This window comes from Spea bombifrons, chromosome 5, assembly GCF_027358695.1.
Source record: "Spea bombifrons isolate aSpeBom1 chromosome 5, aSpeBom1.2.pri, whole genome shotgun sequence".
NCBI classification, from domain to species: Eukaryota; Metazoa; Chordata; class Amphibia; order Anura; family Pelobatidae; genus Spea; species Spea bombifrons.
Window position 1 is genome coordinate 19,480,369 of NC_071091.1, and position 18,286 is coordinate 19,498,654.

At 36.3% G+C, this 18,286-nt stretch overlaps 1 protein-coding gene across 1 annotated transcript in view; it reads right to left on the reverse strand.

The window, feature by feature from the left end:
* DGKB (diacylglycerol kinase beta) overlaps positions 1-18,286 on the reverse strand; it is a 208,115-nt gene that overhangs the window by 60,325 nt on the left and 129,504 nt on the right. Inside the window, exon 21 of the mRNA XM_053466113.1 lies at positions 3,538-3,628. Within this exon, the coding sequence (XP_053322088.1) occupies positions 3,538-3,628 (91 nt within the window). The remainder of the gene's footprint in view (positions 1-3,537; positions 3,629-18,286) is intronic.

Consider the following 18,286-nt stretch of genomic DNA (forward strand, 5'->3'; position numbering starts at 1 on the left):
AGCATATAATTAACTGTTAATAATTATATTCTTCTTTCCTGTAAATGTGTCCAAGAAGGAATAAATATATAATTATAATAAAAAGGAGAAATGATAAATACAAGTCTATAGTGCAATCTGCACAGCATTACTTCACTCCAGCCCTATAGGACCTCATTCAGCGCTACCTCAGGCACAACTACTCATTAGTTTATTCCCTTAAGTTCTAAATGGACCCGGGATGAGTTGAGCGGGGTGCCAGGCTTAGCTTTGGAAGCCCATGTATCATGTAAGCTTGCCTTCTAGACACACATACATCCATCTCACACCTGGAGAACTGAAAGACAGAGAGGGATGTGGTATTTTAACCATCTCAAGCTCCTTCGCCTCGGACGAGCCAGGCAGAACCAGATACGGGACTACAGCACATAGTGGCTTGCTAAACTCTGGCCCCAAATGAGTTGTAAATGTGCAGTATCCTGGGCCAATGTGGACCTGCTCACAAAAGAAACTCACATGTGTTTGGCTTTCTTAAGATATACCAAGTGCAATGAATTGAAATGCAACTCACCTACAACTAATTGTAGGTGAGGTATAGGGATAATTCCTACACACACACCTGGAGTTAGACATTACTGTACAACAATAACGCTTGGGCCCTTTTAAAAAAAAAAAAAAAAAAAAACACAACTCGCCTAATAAACTTTAACAAGATTAAACCACTTAACTGTTAAAGGTTGGTTTACTATTTAGCATATGTCACAAAATGGAGGCTATTTGATGAAATAAAATCCACTCATGCATGCACTCACTTCTATACATTTCAGATAAAAAGATATTAATTTCATAATTAAAAGTAATCTTGTGTAAATACCCTGCAGGTCTCAATGAATCAAGCACATACTGTGTGTCAGGCTTCCCACTGTCTTCAAGTGGAATGTACTGGCTGGATAATTAGATAGTACATATTTTTTAACCTTATTTGCATGCATATTATATTTTTTGCACACTGACAAGCAGCAGTAACAACAAAAGTCAGATTACCACAGGGAATTCCCACAAAGAAGTCTTCATTCCTTATAATTTACAGCCTAAATTAAAATAATTTGATCTTTGACAAGGATGAAATGTCAAGCAGAGGGGGGTACTCTACAAGCCACGGCCTGTGGCTTCTGAAATCTACCTAATTTATGTCAGTCACATCATAATACATATTTAAGTATTACACACAAAAAAAATGATAAATATGCAATCTGACACCTTTGGTATTTCCCTGCTGTTCATTTATAAAGGTCTGGAGTCCCCAAACCTACTGGAATTATTTAAATAGGAGGAGATATGTAGAGTAGGTTAGCATAGAATGGTGTCTAGATTTTCACTTAATACGGAGCACAGCGGGAAGTGCAATATGGAAATTATTTGGCTTTGACTCAAAGGCCCACTGTGACTAGTTAGTCTAGTTAGTTTCGCAATTAGTGAAAAGGCCTTCTAATTAACACCACGCACGTACGGAGATTAGTATGCACTTTTCCAGTTAATGGCTAACTAGTGACAAAAGTGGTAACACTGAATTATTTTAATATTTAATACAAACACAGTTCCTCTATTTTTAGAAACGGATAATACATGGTCCACAGACGTTAAATTAATTCTGTTCATTTTTTTTCCCCTCAAACTAGGATTTTATTACTTTAGTAAGACGTTATTTAAGCACATTTCTTAAATATTGTCTAATCAAATTAGAATTTGTTGGCATACTTTAACTCCATTACAGGTTTATTCTGGCAGACCTAATTTAATATATTAATTTAACAACTTAAGGCACCCATTTGCATGGTACATTAGAGGAACTATAATTCTGAAATACCTAGCAACTTGATAATTAACTGCTGTTAACAGTTTTGCCTTTCTGTGTGGTACATTTACAATCTGATGGTGAAATTATTTTAATGTTAAATTGTGTAAATGTCTGGGTTGATACGGAAATAAAAATCCATCTTGGAGTAGGCCGTAGAGGAAAAAAAGGTATTGAAGAAATAATTTTTTTCGAAGTTGGTATGCAGGTACGATTACTACGATGAAACCGCAATGTTGTACTTTCTAGAATACACTGCCTATAACGATGTACAGTATATTCTTACATTGTGGGTAAGAGCATCAATATCAAGTACTTATCATTTGTGGGTGGTAGGTTCCCTTTATTTTATTTTTCTTTCAAAAGTATACATTAAAACATATTGCACAAAGCCCATTGCACAGAAACGAGAACCCATTGGGCGAAGCATAAAGCGCATACAGCATGACACAAAACCCATTACACATATATTACACATATCGCATTGAGCGTATTGCACCAACCATATCATGCAAGACAAGTCATACAAATAATATCGCACGAAGCACACCGCACAAAGGATAGTGCACTTGCGGGATTGCTAGAGTGTATTGCACAAAAACCCCGCACCACTAATCTGCACAAAACATATCACACAATGTTGCTGAGAGGAGAAGGTAAACGTCCAATCCTAGCTTCAACTGTATCTTATTTTATAGACAGACAACTTTTAAATGGACCTCTTGGTTTGAGCTCGCTAAACAGACCTCAGTCTGATCTGAAAGTATGTTGTTGATTGTAACACAAACACTGTTTTATAGAAGGATTACACAAAAGCCAGTGCCCAATAGTTACGTGACCACATTATTAAACAGTTGTAGAAGAAATAAGGGATCTGCTCCACAATAAATCATTCATTTTCCTGGTACCCAAGTTTCTTCAACTGTTTGCCTTTAGGACAGTAAATATTTTGTAATATATATATATATATATATATATATATATATATATGCTACAAAAGGTGCTGTTCCGCCTAGGCAAGACCTGGGAAGGACATTGCAGATGTTAAGCAAAGAAACAGTTTCAATCTTGTCACAATAGTTGAAATGAATGTAAACGACGCATACATTTTTCTGTTGCTTTGGACACAAGCAATGGATTCTTCATTTGGCACATGATTGCAGACTAAATGTGCAAAATCTAATGTTAATAATTAATTAATGGATTCATTTTTGGCAGGGTTTGGGCATTTAGTCACATTACTCACAATTCTCATTTTAATCATACAAATGCTACATTCAAAAGGGTAGGTGTGATAGCAATTTCAAGAATTAACAAATATGACGTAAAATTTTTCAGGTTTAAGCAATTTTCTTAAGCTGTATGATTTAGAAGACGCATAATACCTGTGTAGCTACACAAAACATTTCAAAGATCTTATTAAACAACTTACCATTTGAACATGAGGATCTGTAATATTTGGCCTCAACTCATGTGCCTTATTATTTTTGTTCTCACAAATATGTGTCTATTTTAGTGTGAAACAACTATTGTTCCCCCACTTGTACAAAAGTGATTTTGTATATTTTTAAATACTATTTAAAAATATATATATATATAATTGGCAGTAGACTTAAACTTTTTGTAATACATATAAAGTAGAATATAATAGTGTGCACAAAGCTTACGTTATATATTGTACAATGTTTAAATACTTTACTTACTTCGATTTCAATTGCCTCATGCAATTTTTTGCAAGTTGCCGAAAATGTTTCAGAAGTGCCAAATTCAAAGTACCAAAACTTATTCTTCATTCTGAAAAAAATTTAAAACAATAACTTTTTGTATAATTCTACAAAAGTAAAAAAAACTGATTTTAACACGTTTGCTACATAAAATAATTAATTTAAATTGGAAACGTGATAGAAATCCAAATAGAATGTATAACAAATAATGTCATTTATTTCAAGAAAAACATAAAACACTCTAAAGTTAGGTTTTAAAATCCATCAACCATTTGTGAAATGTATGAGAACACTCTGAAAGTGATTATTGATGCCATACTATATGTGGACTAAATAAAAGGTATCATGCTGAGAAACCTTTGGCTTGTAAAAAAAAAAGTTATAAGACTTGACTATTTTGCCTCTAATAGCTGAATGTATTTCATGCATTTGAAACCAATGGTGAATTGTTTGCTTGGTGTTTTCAGTCAATAGTAACTAGGATTCAAATTACAGACCACTGTGGGAAGCAACAGAAAAGTATAACTCTTTCGAAGAATTGCTTGAGGAATGTATACACAATGCTAAAATGTATGGTCTGCATACTGTTTGAAAGCTTCCAAACTACACATTACGTCTGCCTGAAGCAACCGTCTAGCCCGGTAAACCGGATTCACTCTGGACTGTGTGCAGTCTCCATCTATCTGCCACCAGCACTTCACATGCTGCATTCTTCCAGCACTAGTTAATATCCATCCTGGTGCTTCTGGCCTGCTGTACTTGTGGTAACACACCTGCTGGTCATCCTCATTAGTACTAGCACCTGCTGCCTCTTTAAATAGTATATAAGACTGCGTGCTCCTACCTTTGACTTCGATTGACGTATTGACCTCACTTTTGCATTTTCCTTTTATTGCCTTGTCACAGGGATATTAACCCTGCACTCTGCATCCTGGACTCCATACCCAAACTCGAGCCTAACATAACAACTGAGCCCACTATGGGGCCTGCAGAGTTAACCAATGTTATTACACCTTGAACCTGAAAGCACAGGATCCTCAGACTGGACAAGCACTATTGCATAACCTGATCCAGACCATACAAGCTACACCCGAAGCCATACCACATGCCCGTGCTCCACCTACTCCACTTTCCCAGAAGGTGCAATGGTGATCGCCAAACATCAAGTAGCTATGCCTGATAACTTCTCTGGGGACCGTAGACACTATAAAGCTTCCAACATCGCTTGTCAGATTATGCTTGCATTGAAACCTCTCACATATGCAATAGATTATGTTAAAATGCACACCGTGATTTTGTTGCTTTGCCATGAGACGCAGACATGGGGCCATCACCTTCTCCATATTCAAAGTCCTTTACTAGACTCTTGGGGAAAGTTTTAGAGGGAAATGGCCCACCGCACAAGTATTGAAGCAGGGCTGGAGTACGGTAGAGGAATACATAGCCGACAGATGTTTGGCTATTGAAATCACATGGAAAGAAGCAACTCTGTTAGATCACTTCCTCTGGGGTCTATCTGACAACTTAAAGGACAAATTAGCAGGAGTAGGCTTGCAGCCTACTTTGGAGAACAGTTTTAACAAGGTCATCTGTATAGTCCACGTAGAAGGAGAACCCCATCACCTCCTACTCCTGTTTCAGTTTTCGCTCCCAAGCCTTCTGAGGAACCCATGCAAATTAGAATAGAATGGGACTCGCTCCCATGTGTTTGTCTTTTCTCCTCCACTACAAGAACATCAACCCAGAGACATATCAATTGCAAATTACTGCCCAATACAACATCCATCCAGTCTTTTACGTATCCCTACTCTAAGCTTGGTTCACTAACTCATTCCCTGGAAGGACATCTGCCCTGCTTCCTCCAGTCCAAGTCACTGATCAGGAAGAATACGAAGTCCAGTAGATTCTAGACTCACACAAAGGCATTCATGCCCCTGCACTGGTTTGTTCCATCCATATTAGGTATCCTGATTGACCAGGTGGAATAGGCACCTGACTGTTGCACATAAAGAAGGGGAACCTGTCAGGCCCAGTCTTGAATCGGGTTCATTCTGGACTGTGTGCAGTCTCCCTGTCTATCTGCCACCAGCACCTCACCTGCTGCAGCCATTATATACTTAAAATCTTTTTCATTCTTACCAAAGATATCTTATTTATATTTGACAAATCATTTCTAAGCTGAATATAATATATATTTATAAGATATAATGCATTCCATTCTAGTATTCTAACTCCATATCTACTTTTTAAGTTAATCGACATTCATCATTTTCCTAATAAATGATCTGCACTGATATTGAAAGTTCTACCTAGAGATAAAAAGTAGCAAATTTTGTATCTTTAATTTTATTCCATAGCCTTAAAACATCTTTAAATCAGATCTCAAAGCAAAAACAGGTAATATCAGACATGTATTGGGCAACAAACTAATTAAATATAGTATGAGGGGAAGATAAAAAGTGGGCAAAGCTCTAATTTGTTTGCTTAGATTATAAAAAACAATGATTTAGTTTGTTTTCTTTTACTGAAAACTAAATGTGAAAATATTAAAATTTTCCGGGATGACACCATTTGTCAATGACGAGACTATGGGAGTTCCAGGAGGGCAGTTAGCTTATGTTGCCATTTTAGATATTCTGTGTTATACATATAGCAAGATTGATGAGAGTAAAGTTTAAAGCTGGTAATAAAATACCAAAATAAACTCACAAAAAAAAAAGTTTGTGAATTTCAGGCAGGACATGCAAGTTCTCATTTAACTTGCATGCCCTTGTCTGACCTTGCAAAAATGTGCAAAATGTGAGTTATTTTGTGTTAGCTGAGTTAACCAAACTGATGATCAAGCTAGTAAATTTCAAAATTTTGAATATTCTAGGAACTTGATAAAACAGTTATAAGTATGGTGGTGAATCCTTTGCTCACTGTGCCTAGAAAAATATTAAACAATGAGACACTGACCTTAAAAGCCCAAATTATTTGGGCTGATTTGTTCTGTATTACAAACCGAATTCCCCTTACAGATTTTCCTCTGTAATGGAGCAAACTATTGCCCGTTCTCACTGTTATCACCTTAGTATAAAATATGTAATTACATGTCCTATTAAATCCACAAGGGCACCCACATCTTCAATGTTGACCAATAAAACTGAAACTCTTGTTTTTAATAATATGTTAAAAAGCCATTCTGGAGAACTGGACACATATTGCTTTAAAACTGCATTTGAATAAAGCAGCTTGGAGAGCTTGGAAAATTGAGCTCAGCACATGACGCTTATGAATGATGCCTTTATGTAATTTGCTTACTATGAGCAAGTTACAGCACGACAAAGTAAACACAGTTAAGGTTCACTGGAAGACTTAGATTTTTAAGGAACAAAGTTCCCTCTAGTTTCTATCAGAACAGGGTTTTTATTTAAACAGCTCTAGAGCCAGTTTATTGCCAACCACAGTAAATAGTGCGTTATATATATTAAATGTACACTGTAGTTTTCAATTCATTTGATTTATATAAATTTGTAGTTTTCTTACTCATCAAGTAATCTTTGTGTACATGAAAAAACCAAAAGACCCATAAATGATTTGGCTGGTTTCATAAAGTTGCAAGGTTTTATTAAATAATGTGGTTTAAAACCTCATTGACTCTTCTAGATGCTTTGGTCTTCAGATTATGCACTAATTTGGTTGGGTTGAATGCTGGAGATAAACCTGTCACAAGTAATTGTGAGATTAAAATGAATATTTTTCTTTAAAGACAGCGGGTGTGACATAAACTCTTATGATTGTAATGGGGAATTTTTGAAACAAAATGAGCAAAGGTAAAATAACAGGTCTTTTGCAAAATCTAAACCAAGTCCAGATCAAATAGAATAAAATGTCATTTTGTATGTAGATGATCTAATAAATACTTTGTATGTTAAGATTTACTGTATATGTTTCTTTTTTATATATATATAACACGCTAGAATACTTTATTGATTTAACAATGTTTAACCCCTTCATGACAAAACCCATACATGTACAGGCTTACAATGCATTGTTTTAATGGGTTTAAGGACAACCCATTGTCCTTAAAGGGTTAAGTGAAGGACAATGCAATGTGTGTTGTGACTGATGTGGCTTGTGGTTGTCACAGCTTTGGTGAGCTTTTGTAGGATTAAATAAATAGGAGATTTCTCTTTATAAACATAATCATGCTTTCAGCAGCTTTCTTTTGAAATTTTTGGATCTATGTAAGCCACAAGCACATTTATTAACATGCAGAGTGCTTCCTGTTATCTAATATACTCACCTAACAGACCTACTAATGGCTAATGAATGCAAGGCCTATAGGGTTGATTCACTAAAAAGTCTCATGCATTCACATGCTACAACTCACCGGGACACTTATATATACATTGCAAGGTCATCTGAGTGCACGTGACTTTGAAATGTGCGGGGTGCTGTCAAGTTCATGCAGGTTGGAAGGCAAAGTTGACGTCCCATAACACAATTAAAAAAAAAAGATTAAAATAAAAACAATAAGTAAACTAGAAAGTGCTTCAATGCTTTCCCTATATTAGGTAACTCTTATGGGAGGTATGTTCCCACTCATAACCCCTTTACTGCGCCCAGTGGGATGGGGAGAAATAGAATAAACATTAATTCTTTGGATCATCCAAACCTATGCGCATCTATCTACTACTCTGCAATGAAGATTACAACTAGTGAAGAAAAAAGTCCCCCCCCCCTAAAAAGATGTAGTGCTGGGATGTGATGTCATATCCGGATGCTCAGAGGAAGGCTTGAGAGGCGGAGGGGATGGCTGGTGGTCCTGTCCTGGGTTAGGCTTAGGACAGCACTGAAGAGTAATATGCCACTGATCAAATAAAGCACTAGTATAATGATAAAAGGCTAACAATTTTAATTCCAATTGAGCATCGCCACTTTAAGGTCTTGATTATTGTCAAATAAATTAATATTTGTTTGAGAATAAACAAAAGAACAGTTATGCTTCCTGTTCCACTTCACAATACAGAGGGTAAGGGAAAAACAAGAAATTTGCAAAGTGACATAAAAAATAAGTATGGCGTCAAGGGAACAAAATGTATAATAAACATGTGAACAATAATGACTTCATTTTTATTGAAAAATAACAGAAATGCCTTAAATAAAAAGCAAATTACTTGTTACCTTATTCCTAAGGCTTGCAATGTTACACTAAGCACAGTAAACATAAACACCATAATAAAGAATTACAGGTGTGCTCCATCTCTAATATATGGGCACATCACTTAGCAGTGTGTACAGAAGGATGAAACAACACTTTGCATGCCTTGCCTTCCTACAGGTAAACATTTAATTAGCCTGGCATGATAATTTAAAAACTATAAGGGAGTTTTACATTCAATGTTAAATAAGTGACTAGAAAGAATAAGCCTAAAGAAAACAGTGGATTAGTTATAACGGTGGGGATATATCTATCACAAGTTAACTGAGCAGCAATCATTGCTTTAATAACAATAGAAATGAATAAGATAAAAAAACAGGGTTATATTAGTCATCTCATGGTTTCCTGTTTATTGACTTATGTCCTCCTTTGAATCTAGCCCAGTGTTTTCCTAAATTCAAAACCAAAATAAAATCCATGATTTATTGTCAATCAAAGTGACACCAATAAGCATGGTTCAACTTCATAATGCACTTTAGTCCTCACAATGATCAAAAGCACAGGATAAACTTTTCTTTATACGGTCTCTCTAAGGAGTCTCTTATCATTTTAAAAAATCTATAGTGTTTAGTTTGGAGCTCTAGTAGCATTTTAGAGGGCTCTTGACATAATCCCCAGCTATTTTACCTCTTTAATGTAGATTTCATAAAATTAAGCATTTGTCTGTCTACTCCATTCAGATATTACTCTCATTTGCAACCCCAGGGTATGATCTTGTGATTACAGTGATGTATCCAAGTGCTTCAATGAATGTCTGGACAATTTATTTAATTTTTATATAGCAAACAGACAAATCATCAGAACATTCATATGATTGTTTGGGTGGGTTGAGCCATTCACGGCCACGTTGAGGGATTAAGCACAATGCAATTTAGATACTGGTTAGGCCACTGCCAATGTGCACTATGGGAAGCAATTTAAGATTATGTATATTCATTCATTGTCTAGCCTGAGAACGTACGAGGGATGTATCTAAGAACAGAGTCTCTTTAGTCTTATTTTGCAGCTGCATCTGCATGTTATGCATAAAGATCTCTAAAAGAACTAGAGGAAAAGAGATCCAAATGTAAGTTTATTCAACCCACTATAAATAGTCTTAGGCAGGATTCTTGCATACAGTAGCATAGTCTGGCCCATGCTAACTAGCATACCTGGCAACTCTCCCAGTGAAGTGCTGCTTCTCTGGTTCACGGGACAAGCATTTAGACAAGTCCTACTCCCCGATCATGGCCATTTCCCTCCCACCCCATTCAAATATAAAGCTGTTGGGACTAGCTCCACCCACAATATCACTAGCTCCACCCATCAATATTATTAATCCCACCCACTGACCTCATTGGCCTGGAGCCTGAAAAGTTCCCAGGTATGCTAACTAGTATGCTGCTCTTAAGGGTCCTTTGGGGAGGTCAAAGGCCTTATTGAAACCAAGCCATCAATTATGGAGACCTCTATAATATCTTCTCTACTAAAACCAATGCAGAGAGCCAAGATATGACCTCATATACCAGCAGGAAATGAAACCACCAGAACAAAAGAACTGTCCTGTGTCAGACCTAGGGCAACGACCCAAATAAATACACCACTTACATGTCTATATTAACATCTAATGTACATTTGTGCAGGTAAATAATTTGGTTTATACTTCTCCCCTTTAGGTTCCATAGTTACATAGGCTGAAAAATGATATTCGGCCATCAAGTTCAGCCTTTCCCATATCTGTCAATTGCTGTTGATCCAAAAGAAGGTTACATTCCTATCTAACATATTTTTGTATGGAGTGTCCTCTGATAATTTCACTCTTCATAGTTTCAAATCTTGTTTTACAACGTTGACATTCATAAGTACTGAGCCTTTTATTGGGATTCGCAGACCTCAATCGGTTAATCTCAATAAGCTTTAACAAACAGAAGCTTCAGATATTCAATCTGTATAACTAGCGAGGAAGTGGAAACAAGAGCATAATATAAAAATATTTTTTTTTGTTTTTTTTTTAAAGAAAACTAGTTTACTTTGTGTTATTCAAAATCTAAAAGCCTCGACAAAACCATGCATTTTTCATAACAGAGTTGGATTAAGATTTATTCATATTATTAATCCAGATGTTCTATGCAGAAATACACAGCTGTGTGCGAACATCGACCTTGCAGCTGCAGAAGCTCTGTTTTATTTAAAAAAATAATTACAAATCAGCTATATGTAAAGTACAGCAGATGTATAAACTGTGTTGTACAAAGTGTTCATGACACTGTATAATGACACAATCAGGTGTCTATAATACAAGCAAAATGAATTCCATTGACAAAAAATGAAACATATCCATCCCATGGTATAACAAATAATGGCAATAAAGTTTAGGAGTCAGGCAGTCGTATTTTACTAAAAGATCTTAATAGTCTTTTCAAGAATTTCTTTAAAAAAAATATTAATTTGTTGAGAAATTCTATAGAATGAAATCTGAGTGACTTTATTGTTTTTATAACTCAATTTTATTCTTCAGCTTCTACATATCTCAACTGCTTTTACCAAACACCGTGACAATTCATGCAAATTTTCTAACATTTCCCATGATTCCTAAATTGTCATTTAGATTGGATTGGATTTAGATTGGAATCCCATTGGTAGCCCAAGTTAATAAGTTGAAACTCTCTTCGCGGACTGCATTGTTTTGGCAGACGTTGCCTGCATCTCTAGCACCAGAAAGTGTTTAGGACCCTATAATTCCTTCAAATTATCACAAATATCTTTGGTTGAGAAGACTGCGACTTTCACTTATAGAATAAGGGAACAGATCTAACTTTTAGTTGCATGGTTCAGGAAAAGAATATATTTGCTATATTCTGAAATGTGACAAATCCCCTTTCAACGCATTTAATTTAGCTGTCTATTTTACATGTATAACAGAAAGTTGGTAGATGTAACTGCTTCAGAACAGTTGTTGCTGGTGAACAAAATTTACTTTTAAATTGGTCTTGTGGCTTTTGGCAAGGATCTGTTTTGATAATTGAAGAGTCCATCTTAAGCACCAGTGGAAAGCGGTGCGTAACAAGCTCTCCGTGGTTACTAACTGCTTTCTAATTGAAGAGCTTGAACAAAATGTTACAAACCTGATTTGTACTTTACACCCCAGCATGATACTATATGAGCTGAATAAATACTTGAATGCTAAATCATATTTTATATGACACTATGCATTCAAATACAATATACTGTAGTTGACTTAAATTAGATAAACCACTGGATATTACAAAGAAACCAATGCTGATGTAGAATCAAATCCAGTTCTTTCAAAGATATCTTATATTTATTTAATATTTTTTAAGTAAATTACAGCCATCAATAAAATAAATTCCTTAATGTTACAATAAATGCATTGGTGAATGTGCTTCATAACACATTTTCTTGCTTTGCATTGGCGTATATAACATAGAAAGTTGCATTTACTTTATCCCTGCATCTCAAGGCTTTGTTGGGAGGATGAATAAGGTCATTATTACTCGCTACTTATGCTTGGACTTTGTCATGAGCTACAGATTAGGGGTATTTTCCAGGGTGACTGCCGCTTGTCCACACACCCCAGGCACTAAGATCAGCTCAGTTTGCAGCAGACAGTAGATTCACCATAGAATCAAATCCTTGATAGATAGGGATAGAACTTTATGTTACATATACAATGTAATAAATTGTTTGTTCAACATACAACAAATTAATCCCATATTCTCATAGTTTAAGGTATACATTTGTTACATATAGCTGACAGATAAATCACCTTTAATTCCACTAACTGAAATTAATCAAAGTTCTGTAAAATGGACTGCTTTGGTCGATTCTGGCATAGAAGTAAAACGTGTTCAGCTTTTCTCCACCATTAAGACCTAAATGTCCTCAAAAGTAAATCAATACTTCTATTCAGTCTTCTGGCTATTGTTTAGGCAGTGGGTATGGATTTTCCCAAGTTAACTGCACTCCTTGGGGCTTACCTGAACTCTAAGAGGAATAATAATGCATTTTTATCTGGTTCAATTCCTCTGTTAACATTTAAATGGCATATATCCACAAGCAGCACTTTGTCTTCCATGGGCATAGAGAACTCGTTAATACTGGCCAATGGGTTGAAAATATTGTGAAATGGGATGTAAATAATATCTTAGAAGTAACTGTATCTGTACACATTATAACCTGTGATCAAATACATGCTAAAGTACGAAGGCATACTTGTGCACTTCACAGGGTAGGCCACTTCTCCGAATTGGCTTTGTGATGAGGCAGGGTGCAGGTGCACATAGCGGGCAAGGAGCCTCTCCCCTGCCTAGAACGAATAAACTCAAACTGAAGGCCACGGGGAACTCACTGGGTTCCCAGGTATGAATATGGGTATTCACAGACAGGGGGAGAGTGACATTTGCCTCCCACCTTGAAATGTGCCCAAATGAACGTGATTGGCAATCTGAATATGTAGGCAAGCAATCAGGGGTAATGGTAAGCAGAGACATTTAAGACATTGACTAATCCAAATTGAATTGAAAAATGTAGCAAATTAGGGTTTATTAACTAAAAATGGAGGCTGTCAGAAATTAAAGGGAGCTTGACAGCATATCTATAATATTGGAACAAACAGGTACTTTTAGTATTTATTCAACAAACTAGAAAAAAAGCTGGTGACATTTTGTGAGAAACCAAAGGATCTCAAGCCTAGAAATGGTAAGATAAAACCCATTGAGTTTGATGTTAATGCGGCATGTTTTTTCCATACTTAAACCAACTACTGGGATTAAAACACAATGTGAATTGCAGTAAATTGCAGCTGAAAATGCAGTGCTGTAACAATAACTGTGCTAATAACAAATTCCACAACAGAACCAAAATCCGCTCAGTGTGGAAATCACTTCACAGAGTTCAACCAATAATGAGATACTCATTACCTGGTGCTGGATCAAGAGCAATCCATACAAAAAAAATATTCATGTCAAACTTCAACAAAACAAGTGCTTTTGTCAGCTTGCATGATCATACATGTTACCCAAAATATCCAGCGCGTCTCACAATGCACACATTCAAAAGGTATGACAAAGCTAGGACAGGCTAAAACAAACCAACCAGTGAAGGAACTACCGGGGTCGCAGGGGTCGCGACTGCGACCGGGCCCCAGCGGCAGGGGGGCCCAAGCCAAGGGGCCGCCCGAAATCGGGCCCCGGCGGCAAGGGGGCCCAAGCCAAGGGGCCGCCCGAAATATTTTTTCCGTTTTTTTTTGTTGTTGTTTTGTTTTTTTAAATAAGGCAAGCCCGGCCACGGAGCTGGCGACGGCCACCTAGTCATTGATGCAGCGTGAGGGGCAAAAGCTCCGCCCCCTCATGCTCAGAGTGCAGGAGCACCGGATCGCATCAAGCATGAGCATGAGGGGTGAAAGCTCCGCCCCCTCACACAGACTGCAGGAGCAGTGGATCGTGCCACGAGAGCTGCATGAGGGGTGAAAGCTCCACCCCATCACACAGCTGGAGCTGTCCAGGGCCCCAAAGTGGAAGGAATAGGTAGGTCAGTACAATAATGTATTTAAAAAAAAAATTGTATGTGTGTATATGGCATTAAATTATTATTTAATTATTATTTAAATTATAAACATAAAAATAAATCTGTGTGTGTCTGTGGAGGGGGACAAAACGCATAAAATTTTTTGCTTGCGAGCTTACAGTGTAAAGGGGATGGGGTTTTGAGTTTTTTTCTTGAATATTGAGAGCGAGGGGAAAAGCGAATTCCAAAACAAAAGGCTGGGTTGTCACAATTGCTTTTAAGAGAAAACTCTACAACTCAAGTTGTCTATCCTGTTGTCTTGTATGAAAATAAATCAATACCTGTTGTGAGCTAGGTTTGGACACCGACTACCATGTAAAAGTGGGGAAAGTCACTTTTCCCCAAATGATAAATTGAACTTCCTTACATTTGTGGCAAAATCAAATTTGTGAAAATAAATGCTAATACTATTATTTACTTACTTATCTAATCGTCTAAAAGGTATCAATTAACAGACAAGGAGGCATGGTCTTATTGTATAGCATGTTCCTAAAGAAGAGAAACCACAAATTTCTACTCATGCCTGATACAAATTATTTCACTATTTTAAACATTTGAGCACCAGGGATCGGGCACATTTTTCCCTGTGGGAGGGCACATTTTAGCAATAGTTACATTTAGATGACAACCTTACAAACATCTTACACTTTAAAACTCCCACCACCTTTAGTAAACATAAGCAATATAAGTGTTTATTTGTACATCACGGTTACAATGGTAGCAAGTGGCCATGTTGTTTGCCTGCTCCATTGACCCAACAGTGTTATTTTTTTCACTCTTATTCTCACAGAAGGTGCTAACCAGTCACAAACTGATAAGCAGCTTATCTTCTGCCCAGACAGCATCTTTCTTTAATAGAAGTCTTGCATGTACCCTTAAATTTGAGACTTCGGACAGGTTAGGTAGGAGAAGGCTGTCTTTTAGGCTAGAAGCTGATAGGGAGCCCCACTGCACTACAGAAAAAATATGTCTCAGAACGCCCCCGAAACTGCAGCTACGCAGGTACCTGGTTGTCTGAGCATACTTTGCCAACTAGATACCTCCTATGTAGCTGGCACTCTAGGGGTTAACAACAGCATTATGGTCCTTTAATATAAAAACATAATATATACCGGTAGGTCCTAGAAAGTTTTGAACAAAGAGGTGACTTACACTGTAGGAATAGGCTATAAATTCTCAGAGGTAAAATATCATATAATATTTGAATATAAATCATTTGTTACAAACAATACCTTCCTTACACATTAAACAAACAAAATCCATAGACAGATGATAACGTATATATATCACAATCACCTTCATAAAGGCTTCAGCTATGAGATCCACATCTCCGCTAAGAGCCACATTCGCTATTAAAAAGTTGGCAAATTTTCCCATCAGACAACCTTGAATTAAGTATCAAAAACAAATTGTGGTGTAAAGAATCTACAAGAAAATCTATAATGATGGCTGAGTGAATGTTAGAGTTATTTACATAAGGCATGCAACGATTCCGTTTATAGCAGGCAGCGCTAGTAAAAGGTAACATTGACTTTCAACCTCTAGCATCATCGCAAAAGGAAAAAAAAAAATTACAAGGGATATGTACCAATATAATAACAAATGGACAGCTAATAAAAAAGCTATTGATCTTTTTTTTGGTTTTTATCAAGATGATTTAATATTTTAAAGCTTTGTGTGCTGGGAAACTGTCTATGATCAACTGCTCAAGAACCTGTATTATCAATGACTGACACAATCCGCATTAAAATAAATTGTTTAATCATATTTAAGCTGTCCATCCCATGGCATACAGGACCCCTCAACCCAGGGCCCTTCTGCCCCGTTCAGGAGTGAAGATGTGGGAGAACTAAACGCTCTCATTTAGTTAACAGCAACTTCTGGGTAATTTTTTAATTTATCATTTATATATAAACTCTGAAACAATGAATAGCTAAGAAAGTTGAGCCGCGTGAAGATGAATTTCTGATGAATCAGATACTTTTACTGTCTCCAAACAATGGATTCATTTACCCATGCGTTACCCTTGAACATGTGTAAATTTGTTGTGTTACATATATTTGGCGAAAGAAGTGTGTCCATAATAAAGAAATGTAAAAAAAGGCAAAAAACAAGTTAATCTTATCACATTCAGTATGACTGGTGTCATTTTAAGTTTGGTGATCAACAAAAAAAGTGAATTGACGAGCAAGGATTATTATTACAGCATTGAAAATGGTAAATAATACTATGTTTTATGGCATGTAATGTAAGAAAAAGTTAACTTTGTATATACTATTTATCTTTTGACCTAAAAGGGTGACAACCTGGGGATGAAGTCGGGGGACTGTATATGTAGTGTATATATATATATATATATATATATATATATATATATATATATATATATAAACACAAAGTATAGTTAGGGAAAAAGAATTATTGCAAAGGTTCTGACTGTTTTGTTTTCACATTAAAGAGATAGGTTCTCAAGTGCACTCAGTTTGAGGCCTGTTGTTCAGGAATCAGGATCCTCCTCTTCTGTAAAGTATTAACTGCCTAATTAGCCATCATCAGCCCCATGCTGAGTGAAGGTATGAAAAGAGAACCGTATCAAAAATAATCATTCTCATGATGCGTACCTCTGCTCTGCTTTTTTTTCTTTCTCCAAAATAAAGTTCTTCTTCCCCGTGACTTTATTAATGCGTTATTAATGCATATATCTGATTATGTCGCAATAACTGCAGACACAAGCAACCAGGGTATTTTTAGAATTCGCTGAACTTGTTTCTTACAGCAAGATCAAAGCGAATAACAACATGTCTTTCTTTTAGTACATTTGTAATAGAACAGTCATTTTAAATGGGCACATCAGCGGAGCAATCGCCACTTAGAGACAAATTATGTATCTTTTTTATATATGGCCAATATATGGAGCTGTAAGCGAGGCACTTTCCAAAAATATGTAATGGACAATATTTTTTCAAGATACTGCTAAATATTATTAATTTATTTACAATATACTAACCTTCCTTTTGTCTGTGACAAGATCAATATATCTCTATTTCTCTATTGTGGTGCGAATCTGTAATGGTTTTGGTAGCCATGACAATATGCATATTGGAGAAAAATGGAATATACCAATAATTCCTAACTGTAAGTCTATAGTGAAATCAGTTCTGGCATAATACAGATGAAATGTATTTTCTTACAAATATCTCAATTTTGTAGCTCACATTAACAAGAATCTAAAAAGCAATGCTTTGTGTTTAAGATACAATGTTATGTTATCATCAGAAATCTATGTTTATATGATGGATAATGCAAAGACCCCCTAGTTGGTTAATGTTTGCTTACAGATTTCAAATGCATTTATTCTTGAAGAGTGGATGGACATGAGAAAGGAGTTGGCATGTAAAGATGAGCCAACCTCTACTCTGAGACAGCGTGGCTATGATCATTCCCTTGGCTGAATCTCCAGGGATAGGAGACTCAGTGTTAAACACTATAAAGGTCCATTCATTGACATCCGTTATATTTTAACCACTGTAATTCACATACACTCAGTGGCCACTTTATTTGGTTCACCAGTGCATTAACACAAACAGCCAAAATAGTGTGTCATTTGGCTATAATAAAATATATAAGGTATGAGGCATATTTTTCTAGATTTAAAAAAAATGATGGGTGATATTCGACAATGGAATGATTGTTGGTGCTACAAGTGGTGCTTGCAACTCTTTAGAGACAGCCAACCTTGTGGGATCTGCACACACATACACAACTTTAGAGTTGAATGGTAAATGGTGAAGTAAACAAAGAACATCAGTGAGCACAGTTCTGAGGGACACAGGTGAGAGGAGAATAACACCTAAGCTCACAGAAAAGCCACAATACTTAAATAGCTGAACACACAACATCCGGAACCTCGAACTGAATGATTGATAGTATATAAATTGTAATGCACTCTAAATATGT